The 27,891-nt window shown below is 40.8% G+C and overlaps 5 protein-coding genes across 6 annotated transcripts; 3 read left to right on the top strand and 2 right to left on the bottom strand.

Annotated features, from left to right (window-relative positions):
- Window positions 1–49: 49 nt before the first annotated feature.
- Window positions 50–9,351, bottom strand: znf646 (zinc finger protein 646). Its single transcript, XM_072667002.1, has 5 exons — window positions 8,436–9,351; window positions 8,220–8,338; window positions 4,088–7,035; window positions 2,839–3,930; window positions 50–2,622 (listed from the first exon to the last, which is right to left on the bottom strand). Exons 3-5 carry the CDS (start codon window positions 6,802–6,804, stop codon window positions 1,722–1,724), a joined length of 4,710 nt encoding a protein of 1,569 aa, XP_072523103.1. The 5' UTR covers window positions 6,805–7,035; window positions 8,220–8,338; window positions 8,436–9,351; the 3' UTR covers window positions 50–1,721.
- znf668 (zinc finger protein 668) lies at window positions 8,379–11,953 on the top strand. Its single transcript, XM_072667003.1, has 2 exons — window positions 8,379–8,928; window positions 9,446–11,953. Exon 2 carries the CDS (start codon window positions 9,453–9,455, stop codon window positions 11,406–11,408), a length of 1,956 nt encoding a protein of 651 aa, XP_072523104.1. The 5' UTR covers window positions 8,379–8,928; window positions 9,446–9,452; the 3' UTR covers window positions 11,409–11,953.
- A 270-nt stretch (window positions 11,954–12,223) lies between these two features.
- On the top strand, window positions 12,224–14,985 carry LOC140544162 (gap junction beta-3 protein-like). Its single transcript, XM_072667567.1, has 2 exons — window positions 12,224–12,262; window positions 13,121–14,985. Exon 2 carries the CDS (start codon window positions 13,138–13,140, stop codon window positions 13,861–13,863), a length of 726 nt encoding a protein of 241 aa, XP_072523668.1. The 5' UTR covers window positions 12,224–12,262; window positions 13,121–13,137; the 3' UTR covers window positions 13,864–14,985.
- Window positions 14,986–15,267: 282 nt separating this feature from the next.
- On the top strand, window positions 15,268–17,514 carry LOC140544284 (gap junction beta-3 protein-like). The gene is made up of 2 exons (XM_072667748.1): window positions 15,268–15,294; window positions 15,931–17,514. Exon 2 carries the CDS (start codon window positions 15,948–15,950, stop codon window positions 16,671–16,673), a length of 726 nt encoding a protein of 241 aa, XP_072523849.1. The 5' UTR covers window positions 15,268–15,294; window positions 15,931–15,947; the 3' UTR covers window positions 16,674–17,514.
- A 94-nt stretch (window positions 17,515–17,608) lies between these two features.
- cd37 (CD37 molecule) lies at window positions 17,609–26,275 on the bottom strand. Of its 2 annotated transcripts, XM_072667746.1 has the most exons (12): window positions 26,176–26,275; window positions 25,244–25,311; window positions 24,764–24,827; window positions 23,374–23,504; window positions 22,939–23,013; window positions 22,607–22,711; window positions 21,616–21,774; window positions 21,223–21,306; window positions 19,139–20,076; window positions 18,940–18,994; window positions 17,990–18,121; window positions 17,609–17,876 (listed from the first exon to the last, which is right to left on the bottom strand). In XM_072667746.1, the coding sequence occupies exons 2-9, from the start codon at window positions 25,307–25,309 to the stop codon at window positions 20,002–20,004; spliced, it is 759 nt and encodes a 252-aa protein (XP_072523847.1). In that variant the 5' UTR covers window positions 25,310–25,311; window positions 26,176–26,275; the 3' UTR covers window positions 17,609–17,876; window positions 17,990–18,121; window positions 18,940–18,994; window positions 19,139–20,001. The 2 variants fall into 2 exon arrangements, with proteins under 2 accessions (XP_072523847.1, XP_072523848.1); XM_072667747.1 differs by lacking the exon at window positions 26,176–26,275 and having other exon boundaries at window positions 25,245–25,283.
- Window positions 26,276–27,891: the final 1,616 nt, after the last annotated feature.

The raw sequence follows: 27,891 nt of genomic DNA, 5'->3' as shown, positions 1-27,891 counted from the left end.
TTCCACCACTGCTTGCTGGTACCAAGATAAGACGAACTAGGCAGTCAAGAACATTTACACTGTGTTTATTCAGTTCCAGGAAGTGAGGGCAAGAACATCTACAAATAAACAGTATCTGCTTAGTCCCCTACTTGAGAAACAGAAACATCGATTATAAGAACAAAAATAAATATTCTGTATTTTAAGATATATGCAACTGATTACAGAGAACCTCAAAGATTCAGAAGTCAGTGGAGTTTCATGTCAAATGCACTTACGCCATGAAGGTCTGCAACTCCTACTCTTGAATAATCAGTAAGCACTGAAATATAGGCATACATGGAAACTACTATTAACTTTATCCTAAGTAGGGCTATGATATGAAATGGCACGTAAATCCAAGCTGGCATCTTTTCCTGGACAAATACAGATGCCTTCTTATGAAGCTTTGTTCATCAAACAAAAACATGTGGTTTAATTATTTCGATTCTTCCTACTGATTGAGGTGTGAAACCTGAGCAATTTTCAAAACTACTGAAAAGTGTCCCCATCAAGGTGTTCCTGCCCATTGTAGAGCCCGACCGATCAAGGATTTTAGAGTCCGTTACCAACACAAAACATTCTCATTCACTGTCTAACCGTCTTTTACTCAGCAGTCATTTCGAGAAGAACACATAAACTAGATTAAATAAAAGTGACATACAAGAGAACACATTTAAATTACACATTGAGAAAATAACAGCAAATAACCTGATCCCCTGGTTATTTCAAATACATCACCTTGAAATGCTTCTGGAGGAGGTATCTTATAAAATGCTTTATAACCATTATCTACAATACCCAAGTAATTACTGATGAAACACATCTAATACCATGCATTAGGTTTACCACATTAAACAGTGATAATGAAGATCCTTTTTCAATTATTAAATGGAGGGTATAAATAGATTGTTAAATAAATAAATAAATATCTTTGAGAGGTTTCAGGAAAATGCTACCAATTCTACCGTCGCTGTTTAACAGCCTTGTTTAACAGTGTCAAAGTAAAGGACTTTTACAATGGTTTTAAAGTTGCCATCAATGAAGACATTGATGAAGTGATTACAAAGTTAATTTCTATAACGAGAAGTTCAACAACCTGAAAACATGAAAGCACATTAAGGACACGGACATCCTTCTCATCCACTACAGTATCAAAGTCAACAAGTCCACAGCCAAGGTGCATCCTGTTGCGCTGATGGCTCCCTTTCTTTCATCAACCAAATAATCGGTCGGACTCTACGCTTTGAGGCGGTGCTGGGGTAAACCTGGGGGAAATACACTCTCACCCTAGTCTTCAGTTTTAAACCTACCATAAGTACCATACAATTCTTTAGTTTTTGTGCACTCTGTGAGAAGACAAGAAAGTTAAAAAAATGAAACATTCAAATCTAAAATGGTTTCTGACAGGCACCATCACTTATTCTAAAGTTTTCTACAGTATCACTGTCCCTACCGGAGGTAGTATCGCATCAATGCCAGTCTTAAGTGTCCTTTAAAGAAATAGATTTAAAAATACAACAGTACAGGAGGCAACTCTTGCCAAGATCAGCATCTGGATTGGACACCGTCTTGACTAATACAGCAGAAAAACCTGATGTTTTACGATTATTGGCATTGGGCCTTGGGTGGGGGAAGAGGTTCATTCTGATATCTTCCCTTGGAACACAGGGATTAAGAGTACTGGACCCGCAAATCCTGCCTCAGAGGAAAGGGTCCACACCCAGTCCCATGAAGGCATTTGGATCCATGTTGAAAGAGGACTCAAAGGACTGCTGGGCGTTCTGATGCATCTTCTGGTGGTGCCGCAGGTTGGACTTGCTCGAGAAACGCTTCTCACAGAGAAGGCAGGAGAAGGGTTTCTCTTTGGTGTGTATACGTCTGTGACAGATGAGCTGAGTGGACACTCGGAAGGCCTTGCCACATTCCAGGCACTGGTAGCGCTTAGGCTCAGTGTGAATACGTCGGTGGTTCTTCAGTGCCATCAGGTTGTTGAACTTCTTCTGGCACACTGAGCAGATGAAGGAGCCAGTTTTGTGGCTGTTCTTGTGGTTGAGCAGGGATCCGGCATGTCTGTAGGTGCGTCCGCAGTGCTCACACACGTGGCTCTTCTCCTCTTTTGCAAACTCCTCGATGCTTTCATGCGGATCCTGCTGTTCAGACAAGCCTGTGTGCATTTGGCCGAAAGCTGGATCCATCTTGGGCAGATCTTGTAGCCCCATCTGCTGGTCCAGTTCAGAGCCCCAATCCAAATCCTGTGGCATCTGCATGCCTTGCTGATGTGGCTGGCCCTGCATGCCACGGTGGACTTCTTGGTGCTGTTGAAAGCTGGCCATGTTGGGGAAGTTCTGCTGACACGGACTGCAATAGTAAGGGAGCCCCTTGCTGTGCACCTCCATGTGGCTCTGCAGGTGTGCAAATTCACAAAAGGTCTTCCCACAATCTGGGCAGCAGTGGCGGGCCATCTGGGAGTGACTCTGTAGTTCCAGAGGATCAGTGAACGTTTTGAGGCAGAGAGTACAATTTAGGAGGTCAGCAGAATGACTCTTCTTATGGTTGAGAAGGGAGCCAGCATGTCTGTAGGAGCGTCCACACTGATCACATCTGCAAAGAGGCGAAAAGTGAGAACTAAATTAAAATGACAGATTACCACATAGCCAAACTTAATCTTGTGGTTGAAGGCTTAGTTTGATTTTATGATCATTAAAAAGATAAAATGCATACAAATTTTAACATTGCACATATAAAACAAATAAAAAACATGCTGATTAAAACACAATCCTCAAAAATCCCAAAGAATAGCTTTTAAAATGTACTCACGTGTAACACTTGTCTCCTCCATCCTGGCTCACAGCAGAGGATGATGTGCCACTTCTGTAACAGCGATGCCTCTTAAGTCCAGATTTTCCTTGGAAGCTCTTACCACATGTCTGGCAACTATAATGGGTGACTCCCCTAGCATGAATCTTTTGGTGGTTGTAGAGGATACTAGAGAGTCGGAAAGCTTTACCGCAGATCGGACAAACATACTTTTTCTTCTGTGTGTGGATACGAGTATGGTTACGTAGTGCCATGGGATTGGAAAAAGGCTTGGCGCAGAAAGAGCAGGTGAAATGTCCAGTTTTGTGTGTGTTCTTGTGGTTCAACAGGCTGCCCGCATGGCGATAGCTTCGGCCACAAATGTTGCATTTGAATGGCCGTTCTTCTTTAACTAAAGGTGCATTGCTGTTGCCGTTTTGCTCAGGGGCAGAATGAGTGCCAGGCTGTTTGCTACAGATGTGGTCTGCAAGTTGGTCAGCAGTGGGAAATGCCAAGCTGCAGTCCTTGCATGTCAAAGCCTTTGCTCTTCTGCGACCCCTACCCTTTCCTCTCGATGCTGCTGCCACATTCTTGCGGTTGTGTGAACAAGTGTGGTTAAGTAACTGTTTCTTTCCACGGAATGCCTTCCCACAATCCTGGCAACAGTGCTTTTTGACCGAAAAGTGAATACGTAAATGATTCTTCATTGCCAACTGGTTGGAATAGGTATTGTTGCATACAGCACAGTAGTATTCCCCCGTCTTGTGTGAGTTTTTGTGATTGACTAGGCTTCCAGCATGCCGATAACTTCGCCCGCACTGGTCACAAACAAAAGGCCGTGGGTCATTAGGATCCTCTGACTGGCTGTCCTTTTCTGGGCTGGACTGGTCACTACCAGGGGTCTCTTTTTGCTTGCGCCGGCGACTGCTCCTTTTTCTGCTGGTACCCAGCGTGTGCATTCCACTCACAGACACATTCCCACTCATCTGCATAAGCGTCTGAATTTGTTTGTTGAGTTCTTCGATCTTGGCCTTGTTTTCCTGATGAACTCTCTGGTGGTTTAACAATTGTTTGTGGATTTTAAAAGCTTTCCCACATTCTGTGCAACTGTGCCTGGTGGAGAATAAAAAGAACATGTAAAAAGGAATTGAGTGACAATACAAGATCTATTGACAAAATAAAGCAAGCATGGTAACAGTTAAGTAACTGAACCCAAACAATACCATTTGAAATAAATCTATTAACTTAAGACCGTCTCATTTTCACTTACTTTTTAACATCGAAATGTGTTCTCTGGTGGTTCTTAAGAGCCAGCAAGTTGTAAAAGCGCTTCTGGCAAACAAAGCAGCGGAACACCCCTGTTTTGTGCGACTTCTTGTGATTTAGGAGTGAGCCAGCGTGTCTGTATGAACGTCCACACTGCTCGCATTTGTACTGCTTGTCTCCACTGCCTAGACACTCCTTGAAAAATCCAGCTTCTTGTCCATGAATGCTGCCAATATCTGGCTTTTCATCACACTGTTCAAGTTCTTCAGTTCTTTGTCCAGTGCAGTTGTGGCTCTCCAGTTGATGACTGCTGGCACAGACTACACCACACTTCCCACAGATGATGCTCTCCCTTTCTTCTTTTGGCTCGATTTGATGGTGGTTTTCTGTAACATACTGTTCAATCGGCCCAACCACGGTATTGCTGTGCAGGAGCTGATGGGCTAGTAGGTCCTGTTTTTTTAAGAAACTCTCTCCACAAGTGCTACAAATAATCAGACTACAGTCACCTTGCTGGATCTCACTTGGCTCATCATCTTTCTCTGCTTCGAGTGAGGACATAGAGGAGGGGCCAGATGTTGATGGTGTACCATGGGTCTGAGTGTGGCCACGGAGGTGGCTCCTCAGTGCCCGCATGCTGGTGTAGTGATTACCGCACACAGAACACTGATACATCTCTCCGTCTTCTTCCTCCTCCTCCTCCTCCTCCTCATCACCATCTTCATCGTCACCATCTTCACAGTGACCGTTATCCTCATGGTCACTCATCATTTGGCCATGCATAGTGTCATGAAAGGTTTGCCCTGCAAAATAAGTGTCCACTGCATCGCCATTCTGTCCCTCAAAACCAATGGGCTCCTCTGAATCTCCCAAGGGCTGCTGATGATTTTCAGTCTTATAGTCCATTTGACCGTCTAAGCCATTTGGCATGGCCTGATACTGCTGATTCAAGAGGGGACACATGTGCGACTTGATCCCTGCAATATCAGAAAATGTCTTTCCGCAGTCTGCACACATGTGCCTCTCCATGAGGGCTTCACCCTGAGGTAGGTGCATTTGTCTGTCCTCAGAGAAGGAACTGTGAAAATGCTCTTGGAATTCCTCCAGCTCCTCATCAGAATCCATGCCCATTGAGTCTCCGAGATCCTGAGGGAGGCCTAGAATACCGCTCACATCACTTTCATGAGACGGAAAACTACCATGCTGATTTTCATGTGTCAAGGGCTCAGAGGAAAGCCAGTCACCTTCAGCAGTGGCGGTTAAAGAGGAAGGCCTGCCCTTATGGATTCGAAGGTGGCTGCGCAAGGCGGCCAGATGTGGGTAGTTCTTGCGGCAAATCGAACACTGGAAAACGCCTGTCTGATGGGAGCGTTTGTGGTTAATGAGACTACCTGCATGTCTGTAGCTTTTGCCGCAAATGTGGCATTTAAAACGGCGGTCAGAGCTAACAATTTCATCTTGTTTCCCGTTATCAGTAGCTTGCTCTGATGGTTCAGGGTTGAGGTTTTCTGATGGCAGAGCCAGAGGCTCTCCCTGAGTGTCTAAAACAGCTGAGTCATCACCTATGGGGTGAGGTACATATATATGACCATTTTCCATTGGCCCCTGGGTTTGGTCATAATCAACAGCTTTATCGAGTAATGGAGGCAACGGTGGAGTGTCACTGGAGGATGGATAGGGAATAGGTTCGGGAGACTGAGTAATACTATGATTATATGAAAAATCATGGTCCTCCGGTAGGCTGGTAGGGAGCTCAAAGGACACTGAAGAAGAGTTATGCAACATTATGTGATTCTGAAACTCATCATCAGTAGCAAATGCTACCTGACAAAGGTGACAAAAATGGACATTTGCGGCCCCGTTCTGCAAAACACTTGATACTTGCTCTGACTTAGAGTTTTGATAGGGAGCCTCAGAGGTTGCTGGGGTACCTGTGCTGGGGCGACCTCTGATCTTATAGTGGATTCGTTGGTGACTGTTGAGGGCAGCGAGGTTGTTGAACTGTTTGAAACAAACTGTACACTCAAATATTCCCATCTGATGACTTTTCTTGTGATTTATCAAACTTCCATGGTGTCTGTAGGTCTTCTCGCACATGTCGCATTTAAACGGCCGGTCCCCGTTGTCACCATTAGCTACGGTGTCGCTTTCAGGGGTAGCGTCCGAAATGAGCTCCGACATAAGACCATTGCTAAAACTATTATCAGGGGTGACATCTAACCCCATGTCTGGTGGCAGATCTGATATCAAACTGAAATCCTGCTCACCTACTTCCTGCAGTTGGTCATCTTCACAAATACTTTCTGCCTGACTTTGTGTCACATCATTGCTCTTGGTCCTTCCCCTTAACTCCCTATTGCGATGGACCTTTTGGTGAGTAGCCAGCTGAGTTGCCAAGCGAAATGCTTTCCCGCACTCCATGCAGGAATATTTCTTTCGCGACGTGTGAATACGCAAGTGACTTTTAAGAGCCAGCGCGTTGGAGAGCTTCCGGGCACATATGTGACACTGGAAGGTTCCGACCTCATGTGTTTTCTTGTGGTTCGCCAAACTGCCAGCGTGCCTATATCCACGTCCACATTCATCACATTTAAACTTCCGATCACCATCCGACTGCTGGCAAGTTTCTGTGTGCTCCAAAAGACTGGGCATGTTTGAACATACTATACCACAACTCCTGCATAAAAAGCCTTTGGTCCTGTCTGGCTCTTGGATATCCATGATGGTACAACAGAATGACGCAAAATATTAGTATGAGCCAGTTCGAGTATGGTAGAGGGGGACACCTTTTTTCAAAGGTGAGTTCCTTGTCTTCACTTTCATCAAAGTGGCGTAGTGAGCAATGTCCATTTGCAAAGGCAACATTTACAAAAGAGCCAGTGAATACATTCTCTTCCATGCCATTGGAAATAAGACAACTGGGCTCACATGGGCGCAAACACAGGATAGATGCTGTGGAGACAGAGAAAAAGGGAAGAGTTGATTCAATTCAAATTTGCACAGTAAGACCTGTATTGAGTGTATACAAATAATGTCTTACACACACAAAAAGCACAGTAACTTTAGCAGAAGGTTAAATGCTTTTCTCTTTGAGGGTCACTTGTTTATAAGACAAATTAGTTAATATATTGACATATTCCATGCAAAACTTTCATACGGTGTCAGAATTTATTAGGATCAACAGAAATGCTCCAAAATGACTTTCACTGAAAGAGATATAAGGAGATAGAGTGCATTACAGTGATGATATAGTTTAATGTTAGCAATGTGTGGCATCATTTAATGGTTACAACCAGTGTGTCCAAGGTTATATGTCATGCAAAACACATGCATAAACGTTTCAGGAGAAAAAGGCAGATTACACAGACAGGTTACCAGAGTCCAATAACCAGTGCTAGATCTGTCAAACTGGTCTTTATGAGATGTTCTGCAAACACAGGGCTAATCGCTTAAAATCTTTGCCCTTTGAATATATCAGCATTTCAGCAAATTGTCAAACAAACGAACTTAGATACATTGTGTGAAAAAGAAATATACAGATGTAATAAATCTGTCCCTCATTTTCTTTAAAGTTGGTCCCCACTAGTTTAGCTAGCAAGCTATGCTAACTACAGCGTTCCCTCTAAATTAAAGGAGCGATTAATTAAACTGAGGTCTCTAGCTAGCTAAATATAACATTTCGCAACACGACACTTTAGGGAATCCATATATAAGGAGATTTTACTACATGAGTCGGGAGGGAGATGTCTACTTAAAGAGTTTTGAGTTTTTAGCCAGTTAGCTGCTAGCTAACACAATGGACGTCTATTTACACAGTAAACAGTCCTCTCCATGCTAACTTAGCTAGCTAAACAAATATAACCTTGTCAGTGCGTTTGCTGGCACTGTATCATCTAATTGCCAACTGGCTGCCATCTGCAGGAGCTGACTGCATCGCAATGACAGTAAGATTATGCTTTATTTGACGTCATATCGACATAAAGAGCTGAACGGTCAAGTTTAAGCATCCACACGCGTTAGCGCACATAGCCCGCAGTTAGCCTGGTAGCATTCCGAGCCCAGCCAGCGCGGACGCCCTCAACAACACTACAAAACGAGGTCTGCCCGTCGCTAAAGCAGTGTTAGTGAGTTCATACTTAGGCTGGTGCTGCAGAGCCTTTCAGAGATCGTGTTATATCCATTAGGACCGAGGGCGTTCTCCTCTCCCCAATTGTCTTTTTTCCATTCTCCCCCTCCAACACACCACTTCCTCCTGCTGTTGCTTAGAAACAGGAAATGTGCAACAGTGAGAAAAGATCCGACAGCGGGAGTTTCGTTTTGTTTACAAGAGTTTAATCTATCGACGTCCTCACCTGTAGCAAATCACTGTAGCTATTAACCTGCGGTTTCTTTACTAGTCTGTGTCTCAGTCTACTTAGCGCTCAGGCACGAACACACGGCTGTCTGAGACACAGTCGGGCTCTGAGCGCTGTGTTTATCCTGAGCGCAGGGCTGTGGACGCGGCTATCGCTACACTACTGTCTCTCTCCTCCCACAACACAGTCTCTCCTCTCCTCGGCTCGCTGGCTGCCCTCGCACACTGTGCACATTTAGCTAGCTAGCTATCATGAAGCCGAGACGCCCAAGCTGCATTTTACACAGAATGCCTCACTAACATCAGCTAACTACAGCGTCCAGGACCCACGGAAGTGCTACATCCCGCTTCATGGTGCGGCAAGTTGGGACAATATCCTTTCGTCATGGTCCTAAAGCCGCCCTCGTACTGAAGAATTCACCTCAAATACAAACTGTGGTCTTGGCTCGAGCAGGCAACGCCACGTCCAGGTCTTAATTTTGCAGTTATTGGTAAGAAGTGATCGATAGTTCATGGATTTGGACAGAAACTTGCAGCAACTTCAGCTATCTAATTGCGCACGGTGCGGTGACGGAGATGTGCACCTAACGTTATGTAGCCTCGCTTGTTCAGCGGTCCTAAAGCCAGCCATTTTGTGTTAACGTTAACACGCAATGTAGCTGCTTTATGCGCTTTAAAGGTCTGTCGATGTAGTAGCGTAAATACCTGCCGCACTACATGGATATCACCAGTCTACCAGGTCATTCAAAACACGGCGCGGCACTGCAAAGCCCACCGTTTCAGGCTGGATGCTAGCTAACTTCCTTTCACCGAGTGTTTTGCCTAATTGTCCCTGAGGTCCTAATGCCGGCCATTTTGAGTTGTGCAGTAGGCATTCTCCACTCTCTGGCCTCCTAACTTTTTTAACTTAGGCTGACAATTGTTCAAAGAATCTGTGCTAAGAAAGAAGCACCATTAGAATAGAAACTCATCAGTGTGCTCCTGTAACGCAGCCTTTTTAACTTCCAGCAGAAGCATGGCCTCCCCTCAGCCAGGCAGCCCACCTACAGCAGAGCAGGACACCCCTCCACCTCCTGAGACCAATGAAGAGAAAGAAGACCCATCAGAGCAGCCAACGAGAAGAAGAGGTAAAGGGAGACCCTCAAAGTCTCCGCACACGTTTAAGTGCTCAGCCTGTCAGGAAGCATTTTACAGCCCGTCGACTCTGCGGAGTCACAAGCTCTCCGCTCACAGTAAGGAGAAGCAGCAGCAGCAGCAGCAGCCATACACCTGTGGGCAGTGCAGCAAGACTTTCTCGAATCGTGCCCAACTTTCTAAGCATCAACGCTCCCATTCTGCCCAGCGCCCATTTCAGTGCACACAGTGCCATAAAGCGTACAAGACTCCAACAGAGCTGCGCAACCACAGCCGTTCCCACACTGGAGAGAAACCCTTTGTCTGCACAGAGTGTGGCAAGGCATTCATGCAGGCCATCTGCCTGCGCATTCACATGACCCAGCACAGTGGCGAGCGGCCTCATTCCTGCCCTCACTGCTCCAAGAGCTATCCTACTCTGTCCAAGCTGAAGGTCCACCAGCGGTCACACACGGGAGAGAAACCTTACTTTTGCGCAGAATGCGGGAAGAGTTTTGCTGACCCGTCCGTGTACCGCAAGCATCGGCGCAATCACCAAGGCCATCGTCCATATTCCTGCGACCAGTGTGGAAAAACGTACACAGAGCTCAAGGACCTGAAAAACCATGAGCGTTCGCATACTGGAGAGAAGCCGTACCTCTGCTCGGACTGCGGCAAGGCCTTCTCACGCTCCTCGTCTCTGGCCTGCCACTTGCGCATTCACTCTCAAAGCAAGCCCTATCAGTGTGAGCAGTGTGGCAAGGGCTTCACTCAGCTCTCTTCCTACCAGTCTCACCTCAGGACGCACTCTGGAGAGAAGCCTTTCCTCTGTCCCCAGTGTGGCAAAATGTTCTCTGACCCATCCAGCTTCCGTCGGCACCAGAGGGCACACCAGGGGTTCAAACCTTACCCCTGCGACAAGTGCAGCAAGCGGTTTCGGCAGCCGGCCGACCTGGCGGTGCACCAGCGCGTGCATTCAGGCCAGAGACCGTACAAGTGCCAAAACTGCGACAAGGCCTTTGTCGCATCCTGGGATCTGCGGCGGCACATGCTGGTGCATACAGGGCTGCGGCCTTTCTCCTGCACAGAATGTGGCAAGTCTTTTGCCGAGCGTTCCAGCCTCAACAAGCACCGGAGGGTCCATTCTGGAGAGCGACCGTTCAAGTGCCAGATGTGCTTCAAGTCGTTTGTCGTATCGTCCAGCCTGCGAAAGCACGAGAGGACGCACTTGGCGGAGAGGCCCGTGCAGCAGCAAGAGCCGGCGCCGGAGTCTGCACAAGTCTTTGCTCAAAATGCCAGCCCGCAGTTTTCCTGCGCTCAGTGCGACATGGTTTTTGGAACATGGGAAGAGGTGCAGGCCCACGCTGGCCTTCATACCATTTCCCCACCTTCCGACTCCACCACCTCATCTCTCAACATAGGCCCATACATTTGCATGACCTGCCAGGTGGAGTTCGCGCAATTGTCCGCTCTCCAGGCGCATGAGAAGATGCACCCTAAGCCGCGACCCCATGTCTGCAACGACTGCGGCAAAGGTTTCCTGAACAAAGCCGGGTTACGGAAACATCAGCGCATTCACTCCACCAGCCGTCCGCACTGCTGTACGGTCTGTGGCAAGGCTTTCCTTTTCGCTGCATACCTCCGTAAACACTCACGCACCCACCGTGACAGTGAGACCTCAACGTCTCTGCCGCACACAGACATAGCACACACCCAGCCCCTTCCCTCCCCACCCAGTGCGGCTTCCCCAACAGGCTCAGAGCCCACCATTTCTCTGACTGTACCCGTTACTGTACCAGTGTCTGCATTCCAGACTATGTCAGCCCATGTGTATATAGACAAGGAAGAGGAGCTTTAAAACTGTTGACTGTGTTTTGAGCAGTGATTATGGCGATCCTTCGAGAAGGATGTGTTGCAGTCCAGGAAAGAAACACGTACGCACAGATTTGTGTTTCTTGTTAAAGCGAGTTGTCTTTAAAAAAATCAAACCAATTTTTTGTATCATAAATTTACATTGACTACCTTTGTACACTAACAGTTGTTGTAATACTAGTGATTTAACTGTAGTGAAAAACGGCTCACTATTTATATGAATGATTAGATTGCCTGTAAGAAGCAATGCATTTTTGCTTTTCCTTAAAATTACTCACCTGTGATCTGATGGGAGGAGATGAACCACATTTCTTATTGAAAGTAATTATTGTCATGTTTTTTAATCCCATTGTTTAGGAGGTTCTTGCAAAGGCCCATTTCATCTCCCCGACAACCTACAAGTCAATATTTTACATACAAATGATGATGTAATTTGCCTTCTCTTGGGTTGTAGCCACTACCTGCACATGCCAGTTCATCTTTGACGGGTTAAGCACAAGTGTACTATAACGGTTTTATATTAAATGACATGACCCGTTCAGTGAGTCAGTCTTTATTTCTTTCACATTCACAAAAATATGTAAGTATTTGAATTGCTTAAAGTGATGTTTAATAGGCCTGGAATTTGGCTACATACTGCTTGCTACAAAACAACAACAGTTTCTTGCTAATAACTTGTGTGACCTGCAGTGTGGCGTAAGCAGTCAAGAGTAACACATGTTTTGATGATGTTAGCAGTTTAGCACATTATATACTGAGTGGCTTAAAATAGCAGAATTGTCAGTGTTGCAGAAACACGATTAGGCGGTACGCTTGACCCTTCCACACATTTTTTCATAGGTAAGTTTCTTATTAATAGAAATATAAGGATGGGTAAAACCTTTTATCTCTAAAATGAGAACATTTTGAGAGGGAGAGGAAAAAATAATAATTTAAATCAATGTAAAAATGTTAGTAGTAATTTTGGATCGTTTCATCTTGAAATTTGGACATAACTGCCATATTCATATTGTGGGGAAAAAGTGTAAAATCGCAAAAATGGAGATACAATATTTTTATGCCGATATTTGGATCCCTAAATAATTTAATTACTTATTTGAGATTTAATGGTATATGTGTGTTTTGGTTAGTGTGTTTTATTTGAATTGTCAAAAAGGAAGCATATAAAATATATAAAGTGAAAAAAAAAAACGTCAAGTCAGAATTTATAGCTGTAGTCTTTTGGTCAACTGACAGCACACAGCAGCTTTCCAGAAATCCAAGTATGAGTTGCTGTAAACAAACAACTTAAAACCTTAAGAAATATCTATGATCAAAACAATAACTGGGGAATTACAGAACAGTATTTTTTAGTGTTAGAAGCAACTGATTAAAAAAACAAAAAACAAACATGCGTAGGTAGCATTTCATCGTTTGTTTACATTGGGGCTGCCCACAGAGTGACCGATTGGCACACAACCAGAGGTGACAGTCATATTATATATATATATATATATATATATATATATATATATATATATATATATATATATATACAAGCCATTTGTTAACATTTTTTAAACTTAATTTGTTATATATATATATATATATATATATATATATATATATATATATATTTATTTGTTGTATGTATTTAAAGTAATTTAATAAATGAAAATGTTAAGCAACTAAACATATTAATATGGGTTTCCACTCCAGGACAGGATAAAAGAGTGATGGCGGCCATAGTTACTGGGCTTATTCCAATACTGCGCACTGCTGTGGACTCCACCACAACATACAAAGGACGCGTAGTGTGGTTCGGTCTCCTCTGCGTTCGCCTTTTGACCCTTTTTGTGGCCCAAATGCCCTGGTTCAAGCTGGACTCGGATTTCAACTGCAACAACACAAACACCATGTGCACTAAAGTCTGCTTTAACAAACACTTTGACAAACCTGTGGTCATGGCCTGGAACTTTCTCTTCATCCTCCTCGTCCTCTCAGTTATCCTGATGGAGCTGTTCACTGCCCATGTGCGCAATGTTCTCCAGAAGCAAATTTTGAGGGAGAGGAAGATGGTGGAGGTAGAATCTCTTGGCGAATTAAAAATTGCAAGTGCTGCTGGTGAGGTGATGATCCTAGACATGCATGGAAGCATGACCGCAGTATTCTCCTACCTTTTCAGCATGATACTGCGAATTGTGGTGGAGGTTTGGTTTGTGTATGTTTTACTTCAGTGGAATCTGCCTAAACTGAGCGATGAGCCGTTCCCGTGCAGTGTTGCTGACCATGGATGTCTTGGGCAACAATGCTTGGTGAGGGCCGCAGCAGAGAAGCGCATGTCCATCTACGCACTGGTGTCCGTTTCTTCCATGGTCATTGTCATCAGCTGTCTCTTCTGTCTCTACTTTGTTGGCCACTACATCTGTAATTGCTGCACTCAGCGCTCAAGATCTGTGTAACTAAGGCTAAGGCTATTTCAAATAAGCATTAGAGCTTCCTTTTTTTGTCTTACTAGATTGATGTTTTTTTAAGTGTCAATGCAGTGTTATTTTTTGTGCTGAACAAAAGCCGCAGCCTTAGTCTCACTGAATGTGTGTTCTAATACTGATGGATTTTGCTCTCTGGCTCATTCAGATATGCATTTTTTACCCATCTCTGAAGATTGAGAGGACGGTTCTCTGCTAAATAAAGATCTACCTTCATATCCAGAACAGAAAGGTTCTGTGAGCAACGCCAAAGAATAGTGGTTCCCAACCCTGGCTCTGGAGGACCCCCTGCCCTGCACATTTGAGTGGTTTCCTTACTTGACACACCACGTTCAACTCAGGAAGGACTTGTTAATTAACCTATAAGCTTGATCAGAAGTGTTGGGGGCAGGGTAAACACAAATGTGCAGGGCAGGGGAATTTCCAAGACCAGGGCTGGGAATCACTGCAATAGTAATGGTTCCCAACCCTGGTCCTGGAGAACTCACTGCCCTGCACATTTTAGTGTTTACCAAGACCAGGGCTGTTCCAGGACCAGGGCTGTGAATCACTGCAATAGAAGTGGTTCTCAATCTTGGTCCTTTTCTTTTTTATTTTTTTAAATAAAGTTGTGTGAGTGAAAAACGATCCCATCAACTTAAGGTTCTCTAAACATGGTTCATTATGTAACCATTCTTCTATAACATCCTTCAAAGAACCTTTTGTAGCACCTTCATTTTTAAAGAGTGTAAACTGTAAAAAAAGAGTTTTCAACTTTTCTAGCGTGTATTATGTCTTTTGAAACTGTGATTGCACACTTCTATCTGGATGTACGTTGGGGAGGGCATCAAAAGCAAAAGCAGCCCCCCTGTGGAACATTAGTTAAATGCTGTTAATTTAATGAAAGTAATTATTGTCATGATTTTTAATCCCATTGTTTAGGAGGTTCTTGCAAAGGCTCATTTCATCTCCCCGACAACCTACAAGTCAATATTTTACATACAAATGATGATGTAATTTGCCTTCTCTTGGGTTGTAGCCACTACCTGCACATGCCAGTTCATCTTTGACTGGTTAAGCACAAGTGTACTATAACGGTTTTATATTAAATGACATGACCCGTTCAGTGAGTCAGTCTTTATTTCTTTCACATTCACAAAAATATGTAAGTATTTGAATTGCTTAAAGTGATGTTTAATAGGCCTGGAATTTGGCTACATACTGCTTGCTACAAAACAACAACAGTTTCTTGCTAATAACTTGTGTGACCTGCAGTGTGGTGTAAGTAGTCAAGAGTAACACATGTTTTGATGATGTTAGCAGTTTAGCACATTATATACTGAGTGGCTCAAAATAGCAGAATCGTCAGTGTTGCAGAAACACGATTAGGCGGTACGCTTGACCCTTCCACACATTTTTTCATAGGTAAGTTTCTTATTAATAGAAATATAAGGATGGGTAAAACCTTTTATTTCTAAAATGAGAACATTTTGAGAGGGAGAGGAAAAAATAATAATTTAAGTCAATGTAAAAATGTTAGTAGTAATTTTGGATTGTTCCGTCTTGAAATTTGGACATAACTGCCATATTCATATTGTGGGAAAAAGTGTAAAATCGCAAAAATGGAGATACAATATTTTTATGCCGATATTTGGATCCCTAAATAATTTAATTACTTATTTGAGATTTAATGGTATATGTGTGTTCTGGTTAGTGTGTTTTATTTGAATTGTCAAAAAGGAAGCATAGAAAATATATAAAGTGAAAAAACAAAAACGTCAAGTCAGAATTTATAGCTGTAGTCTTTTGGTCAACTGACAGCACACAGCAGCTTTGCAGAAATCCAAGTATGAGTCGCTGTAAACAAACAACTTAAAACCTTAAGAAATATCTGATTTAACTGATTTTAAAAATGTGACTGATGGGCACACAACCAGAGGTGACTCATATATATATATACAAACCATTTGTTTAATTTTTTTCATGTTGTATATATTTAAAGTAATTTAATAAATGAAAATGTTAAGCAAATAAACATATTAATATGGGTTTCCACTCCAGGACAGGATAAAAGAGTGATGGCGGCCATAGTTACTGGGCTTATTCCAATACTGCGCACTGCTGTGGACTCCACCACAACATACAAAGGGCGCGCAGTGTGGTTCGGTCTCCTCTGCGTTCGCCTTTTGACCCTTTTTGTGGCCCAAATGCCCTGGTTCAAGCTGGACTCGGATTTCAACTGCAACAACACAAACACCATGTGCACTAAAGTCTGCTTTAACAAACACTTTGACAAACCTGTGGTCATGGCCTGGAACTTTCTCTTCATCCTCCTCGTCCTCTCAGTTATCCTGATGGAGCTGTTCACTGCCCATGTGCGCAATGTTCTCCAGAAGCAAATTTTGAGGGAGAGGAAGATGGTGGAGGTAGAATCTCTTGGCGAATTAAAAATTGCAAGTGCTGCTGGTGAGGTGATGATCCTAGACATGCATGGAAGCATGACCGCAGTATTCTCCTACCTTTTCAGCATGATACTGCGAATTGTGGTGGAGGTTTGGTTTGTGTATGTTTTACTTCAGTGGAATCTGCCTAAACTGAGCGATGAGCCGTTCCCGTGCAGTGTTGCTGACCATGGATGTCTAGGGCAACAATGCTTGGTGAGGGCCGCAGCAGAGAAGCGCATGTCCATCTACGCACTGGTGTCCATTTCTTCCATGGTCATTGTTATCAGCTGCCTCTTCTGTCTCTACTTTGTTGGCCACTACATCTGTAATTGCTGCACTCAGCGCTCAAGATCTGTGTAACTATGGCTAAGGCTATTTCAAATAAGCATTAGAGCTTCCTTTTTTTGTCTTACTAGATTGATGGTTTTTTGTGTCAATGCAGTGTTATTTTTTGTGCTGAACAAAAGCCGCAGCCTTAGTGAATGTGTAATCCACTGAATGTGGATTTCCAAGACCAGGGCTGGGAATCACTGCAATAGTAATGGTTCCCAACCCTGGTCCTGGAGAACTCACTGCCCTGCACATTTTAGTGTTTACCAAGACCAGGGCTATTCCAGGACCAGGGCTGGAAATCACTGCAATAGCAATGGTTCCTAACCCTGAAAAGTGGTTCTTCTATAGCATCCCTCAAAGAACCTTTTGTAGCACCTTTATTTTTAAAGAGTGTAAACTGTAAAAAAAGAGTTTTCAACTTTTCTGGCGTGTATTATGTCTTTTAAAACTGTGATTGCACACTTCTATCTGGATGTATGTTGAGGAGGGCCTTAAGCATTAAGCAAAAGCAGTCCTCCTGTGGAACATTATTAAAATTCTGATTAATTAGGGAAGAATGTAATCTAGGAAATGTAACATTATCTTATAGATTTGTGCTGGTTGTTATTGTTTACCTTTGAAAACATTAAAACATTTAGTCTTATTAGTCTGTGTATATGCATTGTGTCCTCATGTGAATGTAATGTTAGTTTCTTTTGTCATAAAAAATAATGGAAGTAAATTCACAAAACATGTGCTACGTATGTGTGAAGTTGTGAACATGACAGTTGGTCAGTGTGATCCAGTTTTGCCTCTGTGCTTAGCAGTGTTCCTGAGTTAAGCACTTTTGTATTTGATGGTCAGGGTGTAAAGGCGTTGTGTGTTTGTGAGTACATGTAAAGCAAATGCTGGCTCTATTAAAGCATACAGTCTTTAAAGTCTTTAAAAAAACAATGCAATTGTATTCCTTTGCAGACTCTAGCTTTTGCAGATGTGCATGTTATTTATTTTGTTTAATAACAAAATTAACTTTTAGACATTCAGCAAGGGCTACGCTCCGACAGCTATTCATTTGTTAAGTTAATTATAAATAATGCCGGAGATTATTTGGCTAAGTAGCCTCGCTCTTCTGTTCTCTCTAAGTATAGGAAGGTCAGTTGCAGAGGTCTGTGTTGCAGCATTTTCTCTCCACCAGGTGAGGCACTTTCGCTTCACATTCATGGTCAGAGGCACATCTGCGCACTTCGCCATCTGAAAGGCCAGATGCAAGAATAGCAATGTTAGAGAGCATTTGTGAAGCATTAGTGGCTTTATAGTAAGAAATATATTTTATATGTATACATATACATTTCTGGTCAACGTACATGCTGGCTCATGCATTGAGATCGTGATGCAGTTATTGAGACCCATGCTGCATTCTCGTTCCTCTGTTTGCTCGCAGGCAGGATGGTCCTTGTCAATGTTCTTGCAGTAGTTACACTTCAGGCCCTGGGCGACTGACATGGCCACAGTTTGGAGAATGAATGTTTCACAATTTTTTATGTTGAGGCTACCATCAGGCATAGTCAGTATTTATCAGTTCAAAGCATCATCTTTACAGCAGGAAATTTCAGTTTATACAATGATCAGCCATAACATTATAATCACCTGCTTAATATTGTGTAGCCTCCCTTGACCTGCCAAATTAACTGACCTGGCAAGGTACAGGGTCCTCAAGACCAACCCAGCATTAACCTTTTCAGCAATTTGTGCTAAAGTAGCTCTTTAGTGGGACCAGACGGGCTGACCATGACCCTGTCACCAGTCCACCAGTTGTCATTCTTTGGACTTCTTTTGGTAGGTACTTACCACTGAATACCAGTTACACCTCACATAAACTGCCTGATGTTTTGGAGATGCTCTGACCCAGTTCTTAGTCTAGCCATCACAAAGTGGCCCAGAGCTGACTGTTCACTTGCTTCCTAATATATCTTATATTATAAGATAATAAAAATTCTTTGCTTCATGTCATGTGATTTTAATGTTATGGCTAATCAGTATAAATGTGTGTAAGTAGGAATCCTCCACAGGATATAAACTTATAAAATATGCACATTTTATTTTAAGTTCCTTCATAAATTCTTCTAATAATTTATAGACAGCAAATACATTTAATATAATAGAATTTAAATGAAAGGAAAAATTAACAAATTAAAGTACAACTTATTTGCTTAATTTAACATATGTAGAGCACGTGTACATATCATCAACAAAATGTAGCATTAAACTAACATTAGGCCTGAGGTTTACTGCAAGGCAAGATTTGTGAGCTCACCACAGAGGATAGCTACAATCACAGTCAGCACCAGCACTCTGCGTCCCATCTTTAGCTAAAAATGGGTGGACAAGTGATAAATGCTGTTTAAAGAAGTAAATTTATATAATGAATTAATTTAAAAACTAATTAAGAATATGTCACAATAAATACAAGCATGTTTAGGAAATTGATAATACAGATAATAGATTCCTCTCACCTCCTCAATCCAGATGGCTTTGCTAGGATGTGTTTGAGAACTGTCCTTACCACATGGGTATTTATATGATACTTGATAACTAGGGAACTGTGAAGACTCCCAACAGTTATGGTTTACTCACGAGTATCACGTATCCACTATGAGCTTCCTCACTTCCATGTGGCATGTGTGACTGTGAAATGAATATACTAAATGAACAGAAACACAAACATTTCTTTTTTTCTAAATATAAAATAATTATTTAGCTTACAGATAGGTGTGTTGTATGTGAATGGCTGTTGTTAAATGTATGTTAGAGTATATGTGTGCTTATATGATCCATGAAGATTTACCAGCTGTGGACTTTGGTTTGATTCACAAACTCACCACTGACCTGTTGAAGCTGAATTAAAATCATTAAAAGATAAGACCTTAAAATAAACAAGGTAGCAATGTCTTTAAAGCCGGAGTATCACTGCATCACCACAGGATTGAGGTCACCCTTTGTGTGCATGGAACAATGGGAAAACATTCGGCTGGTGAAATATTATATATATCTATTCTGTCCTCTGGCTGGAGGATGGGCAGGACAGACAGGAAAATGAAGAGGTGTAACAGAAATCACATGCACTCTTCATATCAGTCCTAAAGGCCTGTTGGAAGGGTAGTATCAAAAATCAACCATAGGTTACATTTATGGAACATCACCACAGGCCATTCTCAGGAGTATGTATTTATTTACATCGAAAATGGAGTTCTCCTTTTTTTATAGAATAAAACAATGTTCATGAATGAACTAATATACAGCAATCAGCAATGGTCCTGCTTTAAAGATTGTACAATCATATCCTTTAGTCAAGGTTCTTTCTCCATCCTGATGTGGTTTAATAGTAGTAAGGAAAGGAGTAATCCACAGAAGCCTGTCTATACAGACACATCGAAAGGATCGTACCACATATCTGTGAAGACAGAGCGCATACACACACACACACACATAATAACACAATCAATATCTCACAGTTCCCCAGTACAGTATGTTCACATATTATACTGTATAGGCCACAGAGAAGACTGCAGGCAATAAATAAATAACAGGGACAGATACACACACACACACACACACACACACACAGACACTACAACCAGCACAAGCAGTATACCTTGCCAATACTCCACATTGAAATCTCTGTTAAAATTTGAAAGATATAATAAGTGTTTAGTGAAGGCATCCAAACAGTTTTCAACTCCAATTTTTCAATTTACAACTTTCACAGTGAAACTGGACCGATGGACCAGGAGAAATGATCCGCAATTACTAGAATAAAAGCTTGACATAATTCTATTTTTCTTCTCTTGCAATCTTAGCAAAATGGGTTCCTTGAACTAACTATACAATTTTGTAATATATAAAAAGATTTCATTGCTTTTTTTTAAAGAACCATTATATATATATATATATATATATATATATATATATATATATATATATATATATATATATATTCACATAACAATATGTCTTTACTGAAGAACCCACTTTTAAAGACCGCATTAACAACACAGCACCACTGCACAACATCAAATTCACACAGAGACCTGGAGAGCTGAACATGGCTGCCACAGGACTTTCTTAGAGGGCAACACCGACAAGTACGACTAAGGCAACAGAATGTGACAAGACACACCCACTGGAGGCACTAGGACACACACAAACCACATAAAAAGTTTAAAAAAAACATCCCACATTGCTGCATAATATCATTGTTGTCAGGCAAAAAACCTTCTTAACATTCAATGGAAGTCAATGTATTTTTTATTAATAATGTAAATTATTTATAATGCAGCATTTATATTGGTCCATTCATCATGAATGTAAAGAGCAACTGCCAGGTCCAAATAATGGAAAAAAGGACAAAAATGGAGAAGGTTTTTGCATGACATCAACTATATATAAATATGTATATAAATATATACGCTTTTCTTTTTTTCTTATATTCTTTTTTATTGTATAGATTATAATATATTTTTTGTTCTGTCTTCAGTAACTTAATTGCAATGCTCATCGAGATTTCAGACAGAGAAAAGCTTTTGCAGGAAAGTCTTACCTCCACCAGAGCTAGGGCACAAACCACCATGAGAATGGTCAGAATATGTTCATCAAGCCAATTCTCCACAATGGTTTTGCATCCCTATATAGAGAAAAAATGAATAAAAACATGCATGAACATGATGACAGGAAAGGTTTTTGAGGAAGACAATCAATTTCGTTTATTTAAAGGTTAAGAAAATAATATTTCTACATTTTTGCATGACGGTTTGCTATGACAAATACACTAGTACATACATAGCACTGTAAAAAAGAAACAGCAGTTCACACAAAGCAATGCAACTTCAACTTCACTTCACTTTGTAACTCTGAAAGCTGAGTAACACAATTTGGGCATTTTTCCTTCCTTAATGCCAGAGAAGCAAGTCATAACAATAACATTGTAACACACCTGTGCATGCTTTTCACATGTAAAGTTTTTTGGCTCAGCACAGGGGCAACTCTCTGAGAGAAAGTGATTGGTAACATTAGCTGTGACATTGACAGGATAAAAACAGGAGCAGGGGGTTGTGGTCCATTGTTCTGGCCCAGTCCAGCCGCAGCACTGAGCCTAAAATAATCAGAGCAATACATAACTGTGAAGGAGATGTAAAGATATAGAAATCAGCAGATTTGTCACTTTACAGGAGGTGAAACAAAACCTCTTAACTTTCAAAGGAAATCAATGTAATTATATTTTATTTCTAGCCAATTCTAAGCATTTTTATTGGTCCATTCATGCATAATTATTTACACAGGGTACTGGGCAGCTACAGGGTTCAAACAGACCAAACAGACAAATAAGGATACAGTACATGTTTTTCACTGGACAGCAGCGGTACAGTTATTTATGTCAGAGGTTCACAAAAATAGAAGACGTCCCCACATCAGCCAGAATCGCTGTTACTTATAAGCCCTAGTTATCTCAGCACTGGCTGATATTTTTGGTGACTTTTTTCCTTGTTGTACACTTTGTAGATGTGTTCGTCTGTTGTACCCTGTTGCCTGCTGTCATGCTCTGGGGCCCTGCACTGGTTAATTCACACCTGACTACATGACTATGTTTGTCACTGTTCATCCACTTGGACTTTAACATCTCACTCATCATCTTCTATGGCTTGATGGCACATTTGCCATTTTTCACTTGATTCAGTATTGTTTTATTGTTGTTTTTTCCTGTTTGACTTATTATTGTGCTATTCGTTGTCTACCAGAGGAGGATGGCTTTTTGAGTCTTGGTTTCTCTCAAGGTTTTGTCTCTTGATCTGCCACTGTTGCCACTAGCTTGCTCAAAAGGGGCTCGGACTCAGATCTCTGTAAAGCTGCTTTGTGACAATATTCATTGTGAAAAGCGCTATATAAATAAATGTGAATTGAATCCAATTGGTCAACTGTGGTCTCACCTCATGTTGTATGGCCTCTAGAGTGTGTATAAAATCCAGACTTGAGTCATTCTTCTTAAAGCTCAGAATAAGTTTCGTCATGTGGTCATCTAAAGAAGTCTGAAACTGGTGAGAAAAAGAAGTCAGTATATAAAAGGGGACTTAATCTTTGATCTCTTTAATCTGTCTTTTTAAAATGAGTAATTAGTAATTTATTAATGTATAATCAAAAAGCTACAATGAGTCAACCAGACTTCAGATGTATCACCCTTTCACCCCCTAAAAAGGGAAGAAAAACAAGAAAGAAGAAGTAACTTAAAACGGGTGTGACTGTTTTTTCATGCTTGACTTACTAAGCTCCTCTGTGTAATGAGCAGAACTCCACCAACTGTTTGAGCCGCAAGAAGCACAGTGAGCAGGATGAAGTACTGCAGATAAACATGAGGCAGATCAGCAGAGAAACCCCAGCTCATTGACGTAGATCAGTTGATTTTGTACTTCTAGGAATACTTTAGCATTTTGTCAATTTGATTTATCAATACAGTTTTGATACAGTCAGTTACCATTGCCTTTCTGAGGCCTTTCTATGTACTAGTAATTATAATACAATAATTTCATTGTCCTCAGAAAAAAAAACAGAAAACCAGTAACTCAAAATCTATGTATAATAAAGGTTAATGGATGAGTTCTGAAGAACCCTCCCGCTGGCTTCAACCATGATTGTGCGTCATTATTTTCTATGCATATATATTTATATAATAAATCATTTATCATGATTTAGAACTCACTATTGCCAGCATACATTTGACCTCCTTCAGAGCACCCAGGCTGCCAAAGAAGCCTAGTAATATAGTGACAGCACCACTGATGATCAGAAGATAGGAGAAGAGAGACAGGGATATGTAGCGCAGGTCAGGTACTGCAAAAAATAAGCATTCAGTTATTATACATCTTATAGTCTTACAGATAAAGAAGTTCCATAGGCTCATAAACCACATTCACAACCTGCCTTCCTTGTCTCTTATGAGGACATGACATTATGATAGATCCATACTTGTTTTGAATGACATGTCATAATCACTATTCAGTCTATCTCAGTTTCTATTCATATTTTCGTAAAGCACTGTTGTTTTACACTGTGCATGTACTGAATACAATTTGACATGTTCTTGTTCTTACAAAGTGAATGCAGCTCTTCTTAGCATTTTTTAATGATAGAAAAAGTAGATACAACAACAGAATACCAGAATAATAACTGTTGAATACCAGAATGGGAACCATAGAAATGGTAATCATTGAAAAAAGAAACTGGGAATAGTAAAATGGTAACTGTAGAATAGTAGAATGGTCATTGTGTAATAGTAAATTAGTAACTGTAGAATGGGCAAATAGTAGAATAATAATGGTAGAATGGTAATTGTAGAATAGTAGAATAGTAAAATAGTAACCAAAGATGTTTTACTGTAGAATAGTAGAATGATAATGGCAGAATGGTAACTAGTAGAACAGTATCTGCTAAATAGTAGAATAGTAACAACATAAAGGTAACTATAAAGTATCAGAATAGAAACTAGTAATGTAGTAATAGAAAAGTAGAAAAGTAGAAAATTAACAGTAGAATAGTAGTGTAATTATGGTACAATGGTAATTGTAAACTAATAGAATGGTAACTGTTGAATAGTAAAATAGTAACCGTGGAACTATACCTGTAGAATGGTAATGGTAGAATAGTACAATAATAATGGCAGAATTTAAACCAGTGGCACAATAACAGTGTGGTATAGAACTATATAGAAAATAGAAAATGTAAAATGGTAACTGTATAACAGTAAAATGATTTAGAATGGTAATAAGAATAGAACAGTAGAATGGTAATTATAAGTAGTAGAATGGTAGCAGTAAAATATTATAATAGTAACTATAAACTAATAGAATATTAACACCTGTCCTCATACAACTGCATAGCAATTTATGTTGTTGTTCACAAACTACTTCCTGATCTTGATACACATATACCCTGCGGTTAGCAGGTGCTACAAGTCACAAATAAGAAGGGGAAATGAAAACATTGCACTAAAATGAGGCATGTGTCTTTGAGGAATGATAAGGCTGTAGTACAAGCAAAATAATATGTTTGTATTAGATCCTGATTAGATAAGCCAGAGTATAAATACTCACTGAGAATACTTGTCTCAGAAAACATGATCCATAATCCCAGTGACAGCAGAGCGGACCCTAAAAACTAAGGGTAGAAGTAATTTACAGATCAGAGTTCAGATTTACAGATTAAAACACAAATAATCAGGGCTGGACATATTGATCTGGATTCATCTGAATTAGGTCTAGCCTACACTGTAAGAACTATAGTACTGTAAAAAGGGTATTTTCTAATAACCCATTTGGATATTCTGTAGAACCATTTTTATGACTAAAACTGCTTCAAGATGGATTTACTAGTATTTGAAGAATCATTTATGCATTCAATTAATACTTTGAGTTGTCTTACTTCTATATAAACTAAAGAACCTATGAAAAAACCCTCTTTTTGAACTGTTAAAGGTGAAAAAATAAACAGATTTCTGTGTTTGTATTCTCTCAGTTAATCCAGACATATCTAATGTATTCGAGGTGAAGTGAAATTTTCTATGCACAACTCACAAAAAACACCAGGTTGAAGACAAACAGGAAGTATTTGCTGAGACTAAGGCAGAACTCAGATGCCATATCTGCAAAACGAAAAAAGGTATTAATGCAGATACAATTGTAAATTGTACATTTCACTCAGCATCTTAAATCCTTGTCAAAATTATGTGGTCTGGTATCTCAAAACAAAACAAAACAAAACAAAAAACAGGACGTGAAGCTGATGACACAGTTCACTGCTCTTCTAGTGAATTTGTTTACGGCTGATGCAGTGCATGTTAGCAAGACTATAGTCCCACACCCATCAAACTAACAAAGGGAAAAGAACAGACAGTCCCTCACCTGGAGCTCTCTCACATTACTCTTGCCACAAAAAGGAAACAGAGCCACCAGATCACCTTTCACAGCCACAGCATTAACTCTCCACACACCATGATAAACACATCTTACACAAAGTATGTAACAATGGAAACACACATATTTATATATATACCTCTGAACATATATCTATCTATCTATTGCTGCCGTCCAATGAAAACCATGTATCTCCATGTTTGTCTGTTTTTAGTTTTCTCCATGGTTTGATTCCTGAAGCTGCCTCTGTACACCGTGTCAATAATTCGGAATGAATGGACCAATAGAAATGCTCTAAATTACTCTGAATAAACTCGTAGTTTACATTGACTTCCATTCAAAGCTTATAGCATTTTGCCTTTCTTGTGTAAAGTCACAGTTCTGGAGATACATAGTTTTTATTAGAATCTTTTTTTTTTATTAGATTTTTTTTTCTCTCGTTTTGTGGCTTAAACTATAAATCACACATCCTATAAATCCCCATTTCACTTCAGCAACACAAGAGTTGATAATCTTCAAAAAGAATTTGACTGCTGTCAGGACATTAAGTACTTCTACAGACTTTTCACCATGCAATCAAATCCACCACTTACCTTATGTACTGAAATTCCAAGTTAAATCAATATCACAGTATCTGAGCGAAATATGGCAACCTCGTAGGAGAGCATGTGAAAGAATCTTTGCATACAATGCTAAGCATCTTATGGTGACTTCTGAGCTCCAGATCACATGCAAAGCATCTGAACTGAGCTGGTTTCGAAAGCACTTCGTTCACCATCTATAAATAATATATCATCCGCCCCTACCATGCACACAGACAAACTGAATGAAAAGCAGTCAACAGTCTGAAACTTGAGTATACACTATCTACTGTTAAGGATAGTGGTATTGTGTATTCTTTACAGCTTTATGATAATATATTATATGTAACAAGGACTGTGAGAACGTAGTGGCAGTCCAAATATGATTTGTCTTTAAACATCAATATCTTTTGCCATCAAACATCATGTTCTCGCCATGTGGAAAAATAATAGCATTTGTCATCAAACAGCTATATCAATTCTTATCAGACATCAAAGCCATGTGTCATTAATGTGGACAAATATCGCTTGTTACGCATGTCCTGTCTCATGATTGTCCATTGGTTGTTTGATATTTGAAATTTTGGTGATTTACAGTTTTACTCATTGTACAGCCTTATTAATATGGTTGTATTCGAACACTGTGACTGTATCCAGAGAACATCCACGTACATCAAGTCTAAAAAAAAGACTCATGGACATTCTCTTGTTCCTGGGCAATTGATTCCAGGGTGACTCAGAAATAAGGACTATGTATGTAAGAGGCTATGAATGCAAAAAAAGGAGAAATGATGGAATATGAGGGTCAAAGTTAAAAGTTAATTGACAAGAGGTCAAAGCGAAGCTCCCAAGAGGACAGAGATTTTAGACGTCACTCTCAGTGCTGGAAAAGGCCTGAATGAGCAGCGTGAGCAGACTCCCCGCAGTTCTACTGAAGCTCAGTATATTATTAGTGGTCAGTAATTAGGTGGAGTGTTTTAAGGCCTCTCTGTTAATGGATTGTAGGGGGGCGGCGGGTACAGTAATTACACCTGGGGCAAGGTACAGCCATTAGGTAGAGGAGCGCATCATGGAATGAAATGGATCTCTGCCTGGAGAGAGCGTGAGGGATGTTGACTTACGTGTGTAGCCAGATAAAATGAGTTTGAATGGACTCTGCTAATATTTTTAAAGGTTGGATAGAAATTACTAGATATGAGAATAAGATGAGGAATTATTTTAAACATATCCATCCACCTCACTATCTACCAAACCATCCGTCCAGGCTAGGAAAGGTCTATTACTATTTGCGAGTATCTTCACGCACTCTTAAAATAGTTCTTGGTTTGGATATAGGTAAAAAAATAGGTTATTTTTGGGAACGTAAAGTGTTTTTTGTGTGGCATTGCTCCAAATGTTCCATCTGAGCTATCCTGTTCTATTTCTCTCGCTTATGTGTGTGTGTGTCTGTGTGTGTGTGTGTGTGTGTGTTCATGTGATTAACTTTGTAGCATCACTCCCCCTCCACCCTCGCTCCCCTGTCTCTGTAATAACACCATCAATTATGATAAATGAAATTCATACTAATAGACTTTCATTATGTTAATATGGTGCATGTCCCTGGCTATATAAAAGGCAGTCATTCTGTCCCCCAGACTCATACGCGCAAAAGGACACATAGATTTACTCTAGCACTGCTGAGACTTATTTAACAGAATCTAAATTATAAACTGAGAGGAATAAAAGTCT

Source organism: Salminus brasiliensis, chromosome 22, assembly GCF_030463535.1.
Source record: "Salminus brasiliensis chromosome 22, fSalBra1.hap2, whole genome shotgun sequence".
In the NCBI taxonomy this organism is placed as follows: domain Eukaryota; kingdom Metazoa; phylum Chordata; class Actinopteri; order Characiformes; family Bryconidae; genus Salminus; species Salminus brasiliensis.
The sequence above is the reverse complement of the archived record's forward strand: the minus strand, read 5'-3'. Positions and strand labels throughout refer to the sequence as shown.